Source organism: Copadichromis virginalis, linkage group LG23, assembly GCF_057382275.1.
Source record: "Copadichromis virginalis isolate Kocher_CV1m ecotype Utaka linkage group LG23, C_Virginalis_male_GT1.1, whole genome shotgun sequence".
Lineage (NCBI taxonomy): Eukaryota > Metazoa > Chordata > Actinopteri > Cichliformes > Cichlidae > Copadichromis > Copadichromis virginalis.
The window spans coordinates 5,070,334-5,089,771 of NC_140639.1; the positions used below are offsets into that span (position 1 = coordinate 5,070,334).

General features: G+C 40.5%; 1 protein-coding gene across 6 annotated transcripts in view; it reads left to right on the forward strand.

Moving 5' to 3' along the window:
- The window catches only part of elavl4 (ELAV like neuron-specific RNA binding protein 4), an 80,960-nt gene extending 72,813 nt beyond the window's left edge, over positions 1–8,147 (forward strand). For all 6 annotated transcript variants that reach the window (XM_085447241.1, XM_085447247.1, XM_085447246.1 and 3 more), the window contains 2 exons: positions 698–736; positions 3,552–8,147. In XM_085447241.1, the coding sequence (XP_085303367.1) occupies positions 698–736; positions 3,552–3,879 (367 nt within the window). In that variant the 3' untranslated portion in view covers positions 3,880–8,147. The remainder of the gene's footprint in view (positions 1–697; positions 737–3,551) is intronic.
- Positions 8,148–19,438: the final 11,291 nt, after the last annotated feature.

Below are 19,438 nucleotides of genomic sequence, written 5' to 3' on the forward strand. Positions count from 1 at the left end.
GTGCTTTTGTGTTTTCCCATCACATAGAAACACGACTAATCATCGTCACCTCTCTCGCTCACCATCGTTCAAATGCCAAACCATTACACTGACAGAACTCTTGATCATTTCCTGCCATCTCAAGTGTTCTCTTAATCGAGTTAACACAAATTCAGGAGCGTAGAACCTGAAAATAAATTCTCATTTACCTCCATCGTAATAAACCATCGATGTGGTGTCATAAATTGTATGGATACCCACATGCAAGATTACGATTTGCAATTGTGTAGCATTGCGGCTAGGCTATCATACTAGTATGGCCTAGAGCAATGCTGTGCTAACACACTGCCTGCCCTTAGTGTTATGTGTGCAACTGTAATCCTGAACTGTGACCAGTCAACTGCTGTGTAAGAATTAAATGGTCGCACCTACAGTAATATTAACGTGCCCGATTGCAGGGCTACGATGAGGCCTACGAAGAAGCTCAGTGGGCGACTGAGCGAGTGCAGAGCATACTGATTGTACTGTAGATTCACTGATTAACTGATGATAGCATTTTCTGGTGGGGCTCCTCAGTGTAATGGACCAACTATAGATGGGTTTGTTTGTTCTTGAGTGAGGAGGGCCATGCAGTTCCTGCAGGGACTTAACATTAGTTCCATTGAGTGAGTCGACCATCTGCCCACCATTAACCCCAGAACCCTCCTTCTCTTTACAGGCTGGACAATTTGCTTAATATGGCCTATGGCGTAAAGAGGTAATTAAAAACTTCACCCAATGCCAGATGTCCATGTTGACTCAGTGATTTTTCAATATCCTTTTTTCCTGTTTGTTTTTATTATTTATTATTTATTATTTTTTTCCTTGCATTTTTGCAATCACTTTGCATTTGCAAATTTGTTCAAGGTCAACTGCATTCTTGGTTCTTTGATTTGTTTGTATGTTTTTCTCCCGTCAGCTTCAGTTGGCTTTAAAACCTTCCCAACCACTCAAAGTGTAAAAAAAAAAAAAAAACCCAATCAGCCTTGTTTTCAGTGGTGATGAATTTGCTTTGTTTTGATTATGAAAGTGCTGGTGTTGTTTGGATTGTTTTGGGTTGTTTCAACAGATTTTGTTCTCTGGTGTAAAACTTCTCATTTCTAGGTGTGTTGGTTTTATTTCTACTGGATTCAGGTTCTCCTGCCTTGTCGCCATAAATCTAGAGCTTGGTCTCCCTTTAGGGTCAAATTTTAAATTTGTCACTGTGAATGTATGTTAGAATCAAACATTTTGTCAGTCAGATACAACCTATGACAAAATAAAAATTTTGCACACATTCTTGGTAGTGCTAATAGAATTCAAGAAAAGTTTAGCTAGGACTTCTGATAAGGCTAGATGAACCTGGATCCCTGCTGGAAACAGGAAATGCTGTTTCACTGCAGACAGTTCCAGCTTTGCTCAGCACTGCTCTGCTCAAACTCCTTTCCTTCGCCTCCATGTTTCATTTTGCTTTCTCACCAGCATAGGTGTTACATAACCCAGAGCAGCAGCCACTGTGGTGATAGATGTTCCATGTGCTGACGGTGGCACCTTGCATGTTGCAAGCACAGGGGGCATCATCAGTCAGTCAGCTTAGAAACTCAAACAGAACCCAAGGTTTAGCTCGAGAGATATTTTCTCTTTGCAAGTTCCTCTAAAAACCTGTAATTTTGCCAAACAAGATCATGTTTTTGCAGAATAACACTCTCATAGTGATGCAATATGACATTCAAAGGTTTAACGCTCTCCAGTAAGCACTTTACCCTCAACCCGAGTCTTTACATCATTTTATTAAAAGGTGAAAATAGGTGTCTGATTTAGCGGTCCTGATTGCAAAGCATGTCATCAAGTTGCAAGTGTTTTTCAGTGATCTGGGGCTATTTTTTGAAAGGAAAGAGAAGGAAAGTGTTAAGAGCTGGAAATGGTTTAGCGTTAGAAAGGACAGAATAGATATCTGGTCAGCTACACAGTTGCTATGCAACCCGTGGTCTGGTCTGTAACATTGGTTAGCTCGGTCCCACTCTGGTGGGTATGCTTGCATACACGCTTACACCCATACGCACACATACATACAGGCACACTCATTTCCACCTTCACAAATCCAGTGTAAGCTAGCCTTCATTTAGCCAGAAACCTGACGTTGTCCAGCTTAAATTTACAATTGGCATGAAGTTTTTTTAAACATAAGAGAGGCCTGAGTGTGGCTGAGCATGTCAGACAGTGAGGCCTTTTACGATTCATCCTAAAGGATCCTCTCAACAAGAAAGGGAGGCCACATGATTTGGTGTCTATTATAACCTAGTTTCTTGTTGCAAGAGTCTTGTGGTGGTAGGTAATTTAAAAAAAAAAATAGATCAAAATATTGCAGATTTATAACTATGAGTCCATGTCATCTTAATTATACACACTAATTTGATCTAAATCACAAAAGTGTAATTGCTGCAAAGAGCTCCTTACGGTTGATGATCTTGCTAACCTGAGGCAAGTATTAGCATCCAAAACAACTGCAAGCAAACTCTGTATGACCAAAGTCATGCAGGAAGGTCGTAGTGATTGACCACATATAGTCACTGGAAACAGGAGGCTCTGGGCCCCGAGCAGCAAGCAACGCTATCGATCAGTGCCACGAGCTCTGGAGTAGAACAGATCAGAACGCTCTGCAGGAGGGGAGAAGGGGGCAGGAATACACTTTGTACCTTAATGCCACTGGGCTGTAAAGTGCTTCCATTTTCCATTTAGTTTGCTCCCTCTTCCCTCCCTCCTTTTCCTTAAGAAAGCAGCCATCTCTGAGACAGCTGCAGCAAAGCGGAAATCTCAATTAAAGCACTCCCAATAATGCCTATAGTCGTTTCTTGAAGAGAGGTGGCATAAGAAATGAACCTTTTTATCTCATTTACCTTTTATTTAAAGGTGGGGGTATTTTTTTCTCCTCTCTCTTTCCTTTGAGCGGAAAGGCAATTAAGTGAAGTCAACTGAGGATTCAAATCTCTTGCATCACAAGAAAAAGGAGAAGATTATGAGGCGAATGAGAACAGATTTAGCAGGCTGGTGCATGATCTTTCATGAATTTCTAGCAACAGTTTAATTCAGCGACTTCCTGCAATTTAACACCTAAAGGAGCCACTCAGGGGCACAAAGAGAAAACCTTCATCTGCATCTCCTTCAGCAGAAATACAGCATAGCGCACACAGCGCCGTCATCATTCCAGACAGGAGACTTTTCAGAGCCAAAGAGTTCTTGCAGGATTTAGTGGCAGCTTAGCAAACGAATGCAGACTGCCCTGACATATTTGCACATACGTTCGTACGGAGTACTTGCATGTTTATCTGATATGGTGTGGTTTGGCTTTGAGATCAGTGGCTTGACCAGACTATTTGGCTGTAGAGAGTAGCGTGCGATTCAGGCGAGGATCATGGCAGGACCTTTTTGTTTTTCACTGGTTAGGGCGATTTCATGTACAGCAGATGCAGACACTGTTTCTTTGTGTGCCTCAACTTGCCCAGTTAACGCTTGCCGTTTTCTCTTCTTCCTCCCAACTGTGCCTCTCCTCTCAGGTTTTCACCTATCACTATTGACAGCATGACCAGCCTGGTTGGCATGAACATCCCCGGGCACACGGGCACCGGTTGGTGCATCTTTGTGTACAACCTGTCCCCAGATTCAGACGAAAGCGTGCTCTGGCAGCTGTTTGGGCCGTTCGGCGCAGTCAACAACGTCAAGGTGATCCGTGACTTCAACACCAACAAGTGCAAAGGCTTCGGCTTCGTCACCATGACAAATTACGACGAGGCGGCAATGGCCATCGCCAGTCTCAACGGCTACAGGTTGGGCGACCGCGTCTTGCAAGTCTCCTTCAAGACTAACAAGACACACAAGTCCTGAACTTTACCAGGTAGAAGCAGTTGCCCCGCGACTTTGTCTGCTCCAAAATTGCCCCCAACCCCCCCTACCCCCACCTCCACCCATCCCTTAGCCCCTTCAGTCACTACCACTACCACCCTACTACAGCCATCCAACACAGCAAACTCCAACCGGAACATAAAGCAACCAACAAACCATCAAGCAAATTGAACTAGAAATGGCTTATATTATAACTTTGGACCTATAAGCCAACGTTGCCTAAGTATTACAAAAATGAAATGATGAAAACGTTCACAAGTTTTGGGAAGCTCCTGCGATAATGCAGGCTTCTCTTTGTTGTATATTCTTTCTGTTTCTTGTGGTTGTTATAATGTTTTTTCTCTTCTGTGTAAAACAGTAGCAAATCCCTGTATCCCCTTATTTCAGAGAAGAGAACGTCCTCTTTCGATTGGAGCCTTTTCTCTGTCTTGATTCAGGATTTGTTTTTCTTTTGTAAATCCGGATCCACTGTCGGTAGTATTATATACCTCCCCGTCTAGTAAACGGGAGGCGGCTCTTTTTTAAATTGGTGAACCATTCATTCATTTTTAGCGTGTATTTCAAAGCGTCCCCTTACCGATTACAAACGGGATTCCACGGGATCCCGGTAACTCTGATGTAGAAAAAAAATGAATTTCTAACATTGTTTTTGTTTTGTATCGCAAACAAAACATAATGTCTTTCCTCACTTGGGGTTCAGGGAGATGGGGCAAGGGAGGGGATGGGTTAGCTTTGCTGATGACACGTTCAGTAATTTAAGAAAAAAAAATATCACTGTTGCCAAAGAGAAGATCTCTTTGCTTGGAAAAAAAAACACGTTTAGAAAAAGATAAAAATAAATAGAAAGATCTATTTTTATAAATGATAATTAAAATAATAATTATTGAAGAATTTTTACAAGAATCTGGATTTGAAAAAAAGAGAAAAATATTTTGACTGGCTAACTAGGGGGGGCCGGGGCGGGTGGGAGGGGGCACCACCTTGTCTTGTCGTTCTGCCGTGGTACTTTATAGGATCGGAGGTTGTTTTTTGGGGAATCCAAGTTGGTAGCGATTTTGTAGATGGAAGGTTTTGTGAACAAAGGATGCAATCTGAGGCAGGTGATTTTGGTAATTTTTCACACATGTACTAGTGCATAATTATTCAGCGATACCCAAAAGGGAAGGGAGAGGGGTCTTTCCGAGGCCTAACCATCCTCACAGTCCAGAGCCCAAAGCAAGAAGACCCTTTGTCCGCTTGTTTTCCTGTTTTTGTCATCAGTCGATATGGGATCTCAGTAAATAGATATATACACATCTATCCATTTAGAAGCATACTATACATTATCTATATCATTTTCTTCGCTCTTACATTTGAGAAGAACTTCCTTTTAGCGATCAACAGTAGGTGCTATACTACATTATTCACATATCTTAAATATCCAAGTTTGTTGTTCTATGTGTTGTTTAAAGAAAAAAAACTACTTTGATGTTGGCATTGAATTGAGCTGCTGTTCTTTGTTTAATATTTGTTTAATGTTGGCCCAGAAATCTGGTGAGACTATTTCTTTACTGAATAATCAGATTTGACTAAATCGGGCCTTGTAAGAATCACTGAACAAATTTTTTATTTGTTTTTGGGGGGTTTTTTTGTTGGTTTGCTGACTTTTAGGTTACTTGCTGAGCGTGAAACGTTTGTCAAAACTTAATGATGATTAGCTAGTTCCGTTAGTCTAGATATTTGTTTCCTTAAAAAGGATCTATGACAACTGTGTCTTTATTTGCTGTGTACAAATAGATGATATATATAAATATATATATAGTCTACATTTGTTTTACAATATCTACTGTACTATCTGAGTTGTCACTGTTCTTTTGTTCGTTTGAGCTTGTCTTTTTCATATGACAATTTATTATGAAGTGGTGGTTCAGTTACTTAGAAAAACTTGTGAGGAAACTGTTCAATTGTTGTCATGTTGCTTGTGGAGAAAAAAAATTGGATTAACTTTTAGTTAACTACCGCGGCAAAAGAAACCGAACAAAAGCTTAGAGTATAAACGTGTTGGTTTAACGGTTTGTTTCCTTATCTATTTTTGAAACTATTTATTTTTCTATTTATTTGTATTTATTCTATATTTATGATTCATTAATTTATCTGTGTATTTATGTATTTATTTATTTGTTTGTTTCATTGTCTGTGTATTTGCGTGATTCTGGTACAGGGAGGGGGGCGTTTCTGAGCAAAAGGGAACAAAGCGACTAGTGGAGAGGCTCTTCCAGTAGTCCACTGCACTGAGAGAACTTTTAGTACGTTTGTGCTTTGTACCAATATATCAAAATTACAATATAAAAAAAATCTAAAAGTCAAGAAAACTGAAAAAAATGTCTGGAGGGTCGGGGGACGCTCTTCCCTTATTACTAGAAACAGTTACTCGCTATGCATAACCTAGTTAATAGTTCAATTTGCTATTGCTTTTTTCTTGTCTTGTTAAAATGAAATCTTTAGATCTTTTTCAATAAAGTTTAGTCTTAATAGAATGTTATAAACAGTCGTTCTGGTTCAATATAACCTGTGATAAGTTTGTGTAGTTCTAATAAGCCACTCCGTCCACACCCTCCCTCCACTTACTACCGCTTTGTGATGAAACCTTATGCAAAAATGTGGGTCTGAAAGCATAGTTTTCCGTTTCGGTTAGCATTTTGTATGACATTCAGCTCTCGGAGGCTCGGGCAGACAGACATTAAAAATTGTTGTTCGAGGGTCATTCATTGCACTGGACTAAATCGGTCAAAGAGTCAGAACTTATTTTTAAGAATGTTCATCATGTTTTCAAATGACGTACCAACAAAGCTTTGAGAAATTGTTACCATTGCACACCAACTGTTCTTTCCAGCAGTTGTTGCTATACATAAGAAGTACTCTGGAGGTATAAAAAGGGATTGTACCGATTCTATATTTTATATACTCTAATATGATATATATTATATATTTTGAAAGGTGAAAGGTAGGGGGAATGGTTCCAGAAGTATAAATATAAGAAATTGGATTTTTTTTGTTTGTTGTTAAGACTTGAAAACATGAAGGAGGTGTGCGGAGAGCATTTGAAACACTCAGACGCATGCTCGCATAGTACATCCTCCTCTCTCACACCTCACTCATCTGACAAGCTGGGTCATTTAATATCATTACCATTATCCAACCGTCATCTTTGCCATCCTGTTGCTTAATGTTCGAAAATGTCATGACAGCAACAAACCAACCAACCAACCAGACCCCTTCATGCTCCCCGCTGCAGTCGGGAGCTTGAATTATGCAACGACCCCAGTAGAATGTTCTGATGTGTGAACTTATTTCCTACACTGTATGACTTTTGAACTCTTACGATGCGTGCCTGTGTTCCGCCTAAACCCTGTATGCACGTGTGTGTGTGTGTGTGTGTGTGTGTGCGTGCGCGCGCATTTGTGCATGTTTGTATGCATGTTCCTTTAAGTAACTGTGTGCGTGTTGTGTGTTTGTCCACATGCGTTTGTTAGTGTGGAGTACATCCATGTGTGTATGTACAGTATATACATATGTTCAGTGTCTGTGCTTTCCTCTTTGTTTTTTTTGTTTTTTAATTAATTTCTTGGCACATATATACAGATGTGTGTGTCCCTGAGTGCACCTGCGCGCGCAAGTGACTGAGACAGCTCAGAATGTGTGTGCGAATGTGTGTGCATGTCAGGGTGTTTGAAACATGGGGCTGCGTCACCTCGCTCTATGCCCAACCCCTATGGCTCACACCATCCCCTGTAGCGCCTTATAGTGGCAGCCTGCCAGTAGGAACAACGCAGCCAGTAGTGGAGGAGGGAAGGTGAACAGAGGAACTAGGCTCTTCTTGTCAGTTTTCATTTTCCTCCTGAGACGTGTTTGTTTACTATCTGAAAAATCTATAAATGAAATCTTTAAAGACAAAAAAGACGAAAAAATGTTCACGGGGCCCCATGACCGCGGCTCTCTCTACTCTCTCCTGCTTATGTTATTACTTAACAATTATCAATGATGATTATTATGATTATTATTGCTATTATTCTTAGTATTCTTATTCTTATTATTAATCCAATTACTGCGATGAATGACTTCATGTTATCCTTGCTAGTTTAGGTCATTTCTGAAACTGGAAACAAAATAAAAATCTTGCTGTAAATGTTTGTTTTTTCTTTTTCATAAAACTGTTGTGTTTGAATTATTTGTACTTTTGAATGTTGGGACAATAAAATGAGGTGTTAAGAGCTCTGATGTTTCATTTTTCCTCACATCCCTTCAAGGTAGGAAATCTTTTTGTGATTAACACTGTGAAAGGGTCTAACTTGAGGATGAGATGTCCAAGTGTCATCTGTGACTAAAAACTAGAAATAATCGTTAAAAACGGATAAGTGAGCTAGGTCAAATCAACTCTAGCTTTCATGCAGGACTCAAACCCCAGTCTTCTGCGTGAAAGTCCTTTGTTGCTCTTTTTACTAGGCCTCCTCCATCTGTCACAGTGTATAAAGTTCATCATCCTATATCATCTTAAATGTAAAAATAATTTACTCGTTTCAATTGTTTGTATCTGTTGATCAACCTTTGTTTTTGTGGTTAGAGCTACATTTATTATGCATTTTAATAGTCAGTGTTCTTATTCAAACATTTAAATTAGTGTGTAATGTAGATCTTTTGGCAAAATCTACTTTGCATTGCTTAGCCTGACAGTGAAGTTTTTAAATGTACCAATTTGCTGCTTTGAACAGCTCTTTATCCTTGAAAACTAATTTTTATCTTGGGTTCAGGGAAACTTGAGGCCATTTGCATTTTCTTTAACTGAATAAGTAACTCCCAAAAAGATTGTTTCTGTCCATGTGGACGTAGCATGTTCAGTAGGAGAAATGTTTCATCACTCATTAGTCTCTGCTGACTGCAGGTTTCTCCAGCCTTATAAACAGCACCTTTACACAATGACTGAAACTAGCACCACTGGCAAACAACGTGAGGTCAGTTTCTTGATCATTAATATGTAAATTGTCATATCATTGATCAACAACCACTGATCTATGACAACTGAGACAAATCCTAGTAGTGTAACTGATCACAGAAACAGCAATTCCAAACCCAATACTTATGAGCCCCTGAAACAGAAGTGGTAACAGGAAGAGGGAAGAGGGTGATAGATCGTCTGAAGCAGTTAGAACAGGACAATACTGACCAGACTTCATACCACAGGCTATACACCCAGGGGAATCTACACCAAGTCTATATGGTTTACCAAAGATATAAACACGGCCAACGTTTAAGACCAAATGTCTGTATGATCAACTCAGTCACCTATAACATCTCTCTTTTCTATCCTACCCTGGAACACCACTAAGTCATTGGTTCAGGTTTGCAGATGACACCTGGGTGAAAGTGAAATCTCAGGATGTACCACAATTCACTGATCACATTAACTCGATGGGCCAACACATCAAATTCACCAGGGAGGATATGAAAAGTGTCAAGTTAGCCTTCTTAGACTGTGAGATTTCCATCAGTAATGGGGGACATCTAAAAGCTGATGTGTACTGGAAACCTACACATACGGATCAGAATTTAAGGTTTGACTCTCATCATCCACTGAAGCATAAACTGAATGTCATCAGGAGTCTATAACATAGAGCGAACACTATCCCCACAGACACAACGGCCAGGGAAGCGGAAGAACGTCACATCAAGAAGGCTCTTGAGTAAATGTGGTTATCCCAGCTGGACATTTGTCAAAGCTGGGAAGGCGTCTAAAGAAAGCTCCAGGCGATCCGGGAGAGACGCATTTTTTCTAAACGCCACGTCTCTGTGGTTTTAAACCCCAAAACACGCTGCACCAAAAAATGGTCCATCCCAAGAATCGGGTCCCGCGACACAGAGTAACATAGTGTACGCTGTTAAGTGCCAGGAGGATTGCCAGGATTTATACATCGGGGAAACCAAACAACCTCTGGTGAAGCGGCTGGCACAACACAGAAGAGCTACCTCGTCAGGCCAGGACTCTGCAGTCTATTTACACCTACAGGCCAGTGGACACTCTTTCAATGATGAGGATGTACATATCCTGGACAGGGAGGAACGCTGGTTTGAGCGTGGAGTCAAGGAGGTCATTTACGTGAAAAGCGAAAGACCATCTCTGAATTGAGGAGGGGGCCTAAGGGTACATCTTTCACCATCTTACAATGCTGTGATTGCAGCCATTCCTCAACTCTGTGAATGGTACTCATGGCCATTGATCAGTGGTCTTTGATTTGACAATTTGCATGTTAATGATCAGGAAACTGATATCCCAGCCCATTGTTCATCAGTGGTGCTAGTTTCACTTATTGTGCAAATGTACTGTTTATAAGGTTGGAGAAACCTGCAGTCAGCTGATGTCAGTCGGATGTGTGATGAAACGTTTTTCCCACTGAAAACGCTACATCGAGATGAACAGAATAAATTTTCTGGGATTTCCTTACCTGGATGATTGATCATGCATCATGAACAAGTAATTACTTATAAGACCGCTCTTAAAATTATCAGAAACATTAGTTGAAGCCCTGGTGTTTTATTCTTCTTTTATCCCCTCTAACATGATTCAAAGAGCTAAAAGTAGTTTTACCACACAACAGACCGGCAACAGTAAATCACAGATTTAATCTGCGTTCACTGTGACCTTTCAGCTACTCAGGGACAGTCACAACTATGAGGTAGTAACACTGCACACATAAAACGCAGTGCTGATCTCAGTCAGGCCTGTAAGGTGCAGCTATAGGACAAGAGGGAGGAATGAGGTGTAGCCACATCAGTGAGATTATACTGCCCCCTGTATCTCCACTAGAGTGCCTTTGTGGCACTGTGCTCCTCCTCACATAGTCAGCATACTGTGTAATTTACAAAGAAAATGTAGTAATAAAACACAGAGACCTCGAGCAATCTCTTACTGGATGGAGATGCTTTAAAGTTTTAAGTGCTTTACATGGTTCGAACTGGGATTAAAAACATTTGAGAGGTGAAATGGACAAAATAAAATCAATTTTAAATAATGCAAAATCCATGACCAGCACTCAAGCTAGAAAGTACGAGATAAGCCTTGTGAGTCATTTAGAAGATTTTACAGTTTTTCTTGATTAAGTTGACTGCTGCATCACAGCATGACTGTGACTGAAAACTGAAATACTGGAAATATTACAGAAAATACATGTAAACCAAAATAAAATCTATTACAGAAGGAGAAATTGCCACTTTTGAGACTCACTTTAATATGCCATGCTTTACATGCTGGTAAAGAACAATACAGATGTGGCACCTTTGAAGGCCTGCAGACTGATTGCTCAGTGAAGATTTGTGTGAAGGAGTGTCAAACAGCTGCGCATTGATTTCATACCGATCTAGGTAGTTTCTAATAGTTAGGAATAGGTGATTTCTGTTTGGTTACCATAGCTAAAACAATGGGGTTTGGACTGCTTGAATGACATTTTTGTTAACTGTTTTGCTAAAGGGTGTGGAAAATGTGTCAATCCAATGAGAAAGGGTTAACACATTTCCAAGCGGTATCTTCTGCTCTGCTGAGATAGTCATGATGAAAACTGAGTGGGTTTCAGTTTCTTTAGGCAGGTGAAAGCAATCAAGAAAAACTGTAACTGTTAGGTGACGGCTGTGTGCAAACAGGAATAGGACCCAAGATGCAGACTCCGGAGACAAACTTAAACCAAAACAGCTTTAATGCTGAACGCAAACATAACATAACTGGGAAAAACTGAAAATAAACTAACACCGGTGGACTGGCAAAACACACAGCAAAATAAACGGTAGATCGCAACACAGACACAGAGAAACACAGGGCTTAAATACACAGAGGGAGCAATCAGGGAATGAGTAACAGGAGGGAAACACAGCTGGGACAAATCAGAACTGACGAGACCAAAGAAGCGTAACCTGAACACACTGAGATAAGACAGAGACCTTCAAAGTAAAACAGGAAACACATAACACAGACTCACATGCAGGCACTACAGAGGGAACAGAGACGTGGGACCAGGGCAGACACAAACACTGACTGGATGTGGGGATACAGCAGACAGGGAAGACAGCAACTATGGAACACAGACAGAAAACCAGAACACTAAAACTCTAACCAACCCCACCCAGAGAACCTAAACTAAGAATGATCCTAAAACCCATAAAGCAAAGCTAGAATATAATGAAATAACAAAATCAAAGAACCAAAAACACAAAACACTGGGTCAACGACCCAGGGACCCTAACAGTAACTTGGATTTTTTTTTCTTGTAATGGTCAATTTTTTGGGTGAGAAATATCAGATTGAAATTTTTGGAAAGATACAATAATTAATTATTAAACGCAACATGCAGGTTCATCAACATCAGGGTTCACTATAAGAACTTTCTGTTACTGTCTAACGTAACTTATCCCAACGACCCCAACATGCACTGATGTTACGAGCTAATCAAAGTTATTCACCTGATCTGTCATAATTTGGTTCATTAATGCCAGAAGATAATTTGGGAACAGGAGTACGGGGAGGTGGGTCTTAAAAATAATGGCTTTAAGGGCCATAGGGCATAGGGTATCTTCAAGAGTCAAACTAAAGGAAAGGACGATTTGTCCCTGTAATTAACTGGGAACCTCAATTGAAGTATTTCACAATTTTAGTCCAATACATAAAATCAACAGAACCGGAGAAGCAACGGAAGTGGATATTGAAATAACCTTGAAACAAAACTTTGTGTCTGTGTTTAGCTTTAATGCCCAGTAGATCAACCCAACATTACAGGTTTATAATCAAAATCACACCAAAGAGCTTTACAGCACTGGCAGAGGAGATGATGGCTGTTAGACGGCGATGTGTTCAGCCACGCTTGTCTTCCCTCTCCTGCTGTTAGCAACTTAATGATCCTCCACTGTCATCAAGGCCAAAGTAGATGGGGACAGCATGAGTCAGCGTTTGCTCTTAAGTTCCCCCTGACCTGACTTGTTCGGAGTTTAAAAGCATAGCCAGCTCGATAAACAACTGTTGATGATTTCAGCTTCGGTGCCGTTTCGGCGGAGGAGTCAGCTGCGTTACTCAGATGTGGATAAAACAGAAATCAGCATGACTGAGAATATCTGATGCAAACAAGATGTTTAAATTGCAAAGGAAGTGAAAGTGCTCTCGTTAAAGAGAGCTGCTGGGTTTAAAATGGCTCAGTTCTCACCATCTTCTGTCACCAGGTGCAACCATATGATACTGCCTCTCAGTTTCTATATAAACCACTTTTCATCTTCCTGGGTGAGAGCTGATCACACTCACTCCATGGTGTGAATGTCAGCATCCTGCAGTGCTGTGATGTAGAAGGCAGTTCTGCCAAATGACGAGCATGAGCCTCGCAGTCGGAAGCATATTATTTCATAAAGAGCTACTTGTCTTTGACAAATCTTCCGTAGTCTAATTTTTTGTCCTGGGGGAGCCGTTGTTGCCCTCCAGCTCTCCTTGGAAGTCACTCTGACATTAATGGGATACCTCTCGTCACCTCTTCGTCCACTTTGGAGATTTCACGCAGCTTAATCAAAAGAGAGCGCCGCTTCGGTATATGGTATTTATTAACTGAGCCGCACTCGGATGATTGTGGCCCACTTCGCTTTGTGCCTTGGCATTAACGCACTGATCAGACTGATTGGACTGTCCGTTTAATCATAAAGTTAGCCTGTTACTTTGAAGCACGCAATCCTCATCGTGTGTTAAGTTAGTTTTGAAAACATCTCCTTCTGCAACGAAGAGCATCGTGTTAAGTCTTCTGACGACTGATTGCTGCACTTTAAGAGGCATTTTTCCTGCCAGCAGTTTAGACATCTAGATTGCAGGCATCTTTTACCTCCTTTTTCACTTTTACCCCACCCCCCACCATTCTTAACACCTTCCTTAAAGTGCCACTTCCTCTGTGCCTGAAAATGGAGCCGCGACAGTGTTATGACAATCCCCGTAATGATGCCTAGCTTTGAAAATGCATTCTTGCCATCAGTCACTATAGGATGCTATTTTTTAAAAACTTCAGCTGTAGTTTTCATAGTTGTTGTGTGATATGTCACACCTTTTTATGTTCCTGATAATGATTTTTAGTTTTTTTGCAAGGCTCCCTCCTGGATATCAGCATCTCAAGAAATCTGTATGCCATTAAGTGAAATTAGAAATAGCTCTAGCCGTAATTTCTCTGAATGGCTTTTCTTGTCTGTTGGTGTAAATGAGCCGATTTCACAGCTCGCCTCGACACCTCTTCCTTACTTCCTAATCGTCTCTGCTGTCGTTTGAGTGGCACTTTTTATTATCATCATCAACTAACAAACTATCTTGGAAAAATTCTGCCCCGATGAGTAACGAGAAAATTAATTAACAGAGGTGACAACGAGCAAGAGCCTGCTGTTTCAGTGAAGGTGAGTGAACTTTCTGGGCAGCACTTGCTGAAAACAAACCCACAGACTGTCCTTCTTCTAACGTCAAATATTTTGTCGCCCACTTAAGCGGTTTCTACTTGAGGCTGTGTTTGAATGGTAAAAAGATTCACTGGTAGATTTGTATCGCTCCATATATAATACTTTTTAAAATGAAATGTGTGAAAAGTGGAACTGTCAGTGCCGTACTTCCTGGGAAAGCAAGTGACAATCACAGGGTCTAATAAAGCACTTGATCTTATTCAGGAAGTTTCAGCCCCTGAGGGCTTTACTTGCAATATGCTCTCCTGTGAAGTCTCTTAATTTCAGTGTAATATTTCCAGAGCACCATGGGATCATACCGTACTTGCTCAGAGGCAGCATTTTTCTTCTGCACACAATCTGCTACAAGGTTATGATGAACAGTGTGTCATGGCATCACAGCAATGTAAAGCTCACCAATGCAATGCTATAGTGGAGCAATATGCAACGCAGGGAATGCGCTGCGACACAAATCTTATAAACAGAGCCCAATTTCTGATGGCAAATGTGCCGAGAGATGTTTATTTAATGTTTTCTTAATGCAGCTGTCTTCTGCTCATCTTGTAGCTGCTCTGAAGCAGAGCAACTCCTTCCTCTCCATGTTCTCAGCGTGAGTGCTGTTGAAGCCTTCAGCAGAGGGATTGCTAAACTTTAAGCTAAGTTAGAGCGACTGTGTCATCGTATAGAAGGCCCCCGTGCTGTTTTCTATCCTGCTATAAAGACAAATGAAAGCTAAACTGAATTTCAGCATCTTGGAAACAAAAACATGTTGTTGGTAATATTCTTTCACTGTAAATCATTTTAAAATGTTCTGAAGTGTTATAGGAGATCTACGGTGGCCCTGATAGGCCAAACGGACTGCAACTTAAGAAAACACCAGCAATAAGAAAAACACTGCAAAAGCACACAAAAAACAACAGAAATAGGAAAAACGAAAACAGACTTCCAAAAGCACAAGGGAAGTGTTTCTGGGGAAACAATAACCCGACGGACCAGTTGCAGGAACCCAAAACATGCTAGGTGTGTTTTATCATGATTCATATAATACTGATGACTGATTTTAAGGCTAATAGTTAGGTTAACTTGCCTCTCATCTTTTCTTTCCTCACAAAACCGATAGATCCCAGCACAATTCTTAGCATATTTTAGTTATTGTTTCCCCAGAAACACTTCCCTTGTGCTTTTGGAAATCTGTTTTTTTCTATTTCTGTTTTTCCTATTTCCATTGTGTTTTGTGTGCTTTTGCAGCGTTTTTCTTATTGCTGGTGTTTTCTTAAGTTGCAGTCCGTTTGGCCTCTCAGGGCCACCACAGAGATCTGTGAAAAGCCGATGAATTATCTAAGTAGATCAGGTCAAAAAATAAAAATAAAAATCTGTCTTAGCTATTTGCATGTACACATTTCTCCGAAGGTGTCCCGTGGCTGTGTTGGTCTTCTCTGGGTGCTCAGCCCAAAGACATGCAGATTAAGTTAACTGGTGATTCAAAATTGGGCGTAGGTTTGAAACAGAATAATATATGTAATGCACATTTGAAGACATGTGAAGCCAAGTGCTGGTAAACAAATGCACATTGATCTCTGATAGACATTTGATCATCAGTGAGTGGGAGCACCTCTATAAAGCAGAAGTTTTGGCAGTTTTGGTCTGAACCTTCAGGTGTGGGTATCTCAGCAAATTCACCCCAAGGGCAGACCGTACAAGTATAACTGAGCAAGTGCTGTTTGCTTGAAAACGGTGCTGCCATGTTTCAAAGTTGCATTTGAACAAACCCAAGACTTTAATGTCCATGATGCACAGTATCAAAAGCAACACATACCATATCAAGCATGGTGGTGGAAAGGTGATGATTTGAGAGAACCTCGGCATCATGCAGTCATCAAACTCCTCAGTTTACCAAAGTATTTTATAGTCAAGGTGATCTTTCTGACAGCTTGGATGAAATTTGGTCACGTAACAGGACAATGACAATAACAGTTCCATACAGTATCTCAATGAAATGCTGTAGCCAGACCCTAAGAAAGCCGTGTATAAATGAATGGCTACAAACCTTGGTGAACTGAAACGTCATAAACAAGAGTGGGCCAAAATCCCTACACAACAATGTGAGAAAACAATTACTGTAACTCATTATATGCAACGTGTCTTCACCACCTTAGCTATAGAAAACTACAGAAACTGTAAATGTGTTTTCATGACACAGAACTAAAGATAGCATTTATCCTACAGCATTAAAGATGAACTGACTGTGCTGACTAATGCAGCATTATTGTATACATTAAGCATATACTGACCTCTGCTCCGTTTACAGTGCCCTCTGAAGATAAATGAGTTACAAAGAGCTAAGCAGCCATCTAGGAAGGGCTTATTTTAAAAGCAACAGCTAGCTGACAGCTGCAACAAGTACCAGCAATTAATTCAAACACATTTTATCTTATGATGGATCCGAATTTTTGAGGGGTATATAACAGTATCAGTTTTTCATCCAGTTACATGGTGAACCAGACAGGTTACCTGAAGAGTTCATCAAAGCAGATGAAGATTTAAATATCTTAGTCTGCTCATTTGCATGCAAAAAAACTGTAATTTAAAATTAACTAAGCTGTTTTGTATATTATACAACAGAGACAAACAGGACAGGACTTCATCTGCTGATGACTGGACCAGCAGATGGTGTGTAAATAATGTACGCAGTCCCATGGGAACATCTGAGTCTGTCTCAGTTTTGGTTTGATGTACCAAGCCTGTCACAAAGTGACCCTAATAATGATGACTATTCCATAATGTTCATTTAATACAAGGACACAGATATAACTATTTAAATGATAAACAAACAGGGTGCACAGAATCTGATCTGCACAAGTACAAGATTACAAATGACTTAGCAGTCAGTGCACAGAACCATCTCTGCCCCGTGTTTGTTTTAACCTGCATGCATGCTGCAGTAAAAGGGAACACACTTCACACACATTATTTCTTTTTGCATATAAAGCTATAGGCTTTTTTAAAGTATTTGATATTTGAGCTTTTCAAAAATACTTGTTTTATTTACATGAAAACACCTGGCAAGAAGAAAGAAAAATCTCCCTTTCACTTGCTCAGCTCTCAAAGGGAACTCAGGAAACAGGCTCACAGTTGCAGAATGGCACTCCTGCTGCCTGGAGCCGGTGGAGATTCAATGTCTTTCTCAAGGGCACTTCATCTGGGAAGATTCTTGTCATCATGAGGGCATTCTCCAGTCACAGTGTGGTTTCCCAATAAAGAAAACTGCCAGGACAGATAGTGGAAGCACCAATGACATCCTCGACTGTTTCTCGCTCGTGTTCTCTCTCTCTGTCAGCAACTAGACATCGGGAGCTCACTGCAGACCGCTGCTGCAGTAGATGCTTGACCTTGGCCAAAGCTTGTGTGGAGTTGAAAATCCCACCACCCTTTTAAAAAGCTTTCGCAATGACAACGAAAAGCAGCTTTTATGGCTTCGATTGTTATGGAGGAAACCCCCCCCCAAAAAAACCCCGTCAGTTCCAGATCAGTAATGATGATTGTGACTGCTGGCAAGAGTGCAAAAATGAAGGTACTATTTGCATGGTGGTTTTTTTTTTTTATTGTTCTGGCAAATGAAGTGTTGTTTTTGCTGTAACGGTGATGGCTGTGATAATGTCAGCAATGGCAGTGGATGCAAAGATTAGACGATGACACACTGGCCACTTTTCCGTGGCAACGGGAGCCGTATTGTCTTCGCAGAGATGGTGATTAGCAAACGGGCTAAAATGACACTTGATAATAGGCTTACTGACTGTAAAGTAGACAGAAGAGGCATCAAGAGCTAAAGTGCAATAAGAACAACAACAAGGTGCAATTGATACTATGATTCATGTGGATTTTATAAGCCCAAGCTGCTGTCCCTATGCAGTCTTTGGCTGAAGTTCTTCTTTGGCCCAATTAGCGTCATAATTAATGCTAAATGTGTTATTTTTGCGGCTGACGTTCCCATAATGTACAGGCCCACTGAACTAGCGCCAGTGTAATCATCTACATTGTAAGCTTTTAGTTGTGTAACTGAGTGATGTGACAAGGAACTCTGATGCTTAAAAGTACTCTGTCAGCTTTTAGGTACATTTATTAAAAGCAAGCTCTACCTTCATTGTTCAAACCTGTCCAATCATCCCTCTGTTTCTCTTCTCCCTAACTCCTGTCGTCCTGTGTGAGGAAGAAACTCTAGGACAGAGGAGTTGAGGAAGCAGGCATTTAACAAAATGAGGCATCCTTACTTTGCAGACTCATTTTAAATTTAGTTCAATTAAATATGATGTTTGACAAAAATGCCTCGTAATTCTTTGGATTATAGCCCAGCTCCGGTCGTATTTCACGATCTCAGGTGCATCAGCGCCCATGACACTTTTTTAAATTTATGGATGCTTTTAATTAAATTTACAGCATAGTCCAGCGTGACCTTCTTTAAATCACGTACACAACGACAGTGAAAGGCAGAAGGTTTGAAAGTTTCACCATCTTTAAAAAATTAAAACAAATAGTTGTTTAAAGAGTCCTCCTGTTTTCCAGCTGCCTGCCATGCCTCTGTTATATGCCGGAGGTAAAAAAAGTGTATTCTTTGTGTATCCATGCACAGAGGATACACCTGTGCATCCTTGATTTTAACTCATCCCGTAGTCCTCCCCTCTCTCGTTTGTCTGAGGACGGAAGACGGAGGAGTTGAGGAGACACAAATTTTAGAAATAAGAAAAAAGCCTTTTTTTCCCTCGCTCACTTTATCTGTTTTCCCTCGTGTGTGTTGAAGGTGTTTCTTGCCTTTGTTGCCCAGTTCTTTTCTGTTATCCTGGTTTTTGTACTTTTCTTGTCATCGGCATATGGTTTATCAGCTTGGATTTAACGTTTTTCTTATTAGCTGTCACAGGAAAAGGAAATAAGGTTTATAATCAAGACACTGTTGGGCTCTCTTGGGTTGAATTTAGGTCAAGATATGAGAGTTTTTAGTTTCTATTAAAAAACAAACAAACAAATACTTTTCTATTAGATGTAGTACATTTGTACAAAATTTTCCACCAAGATAAGGTTT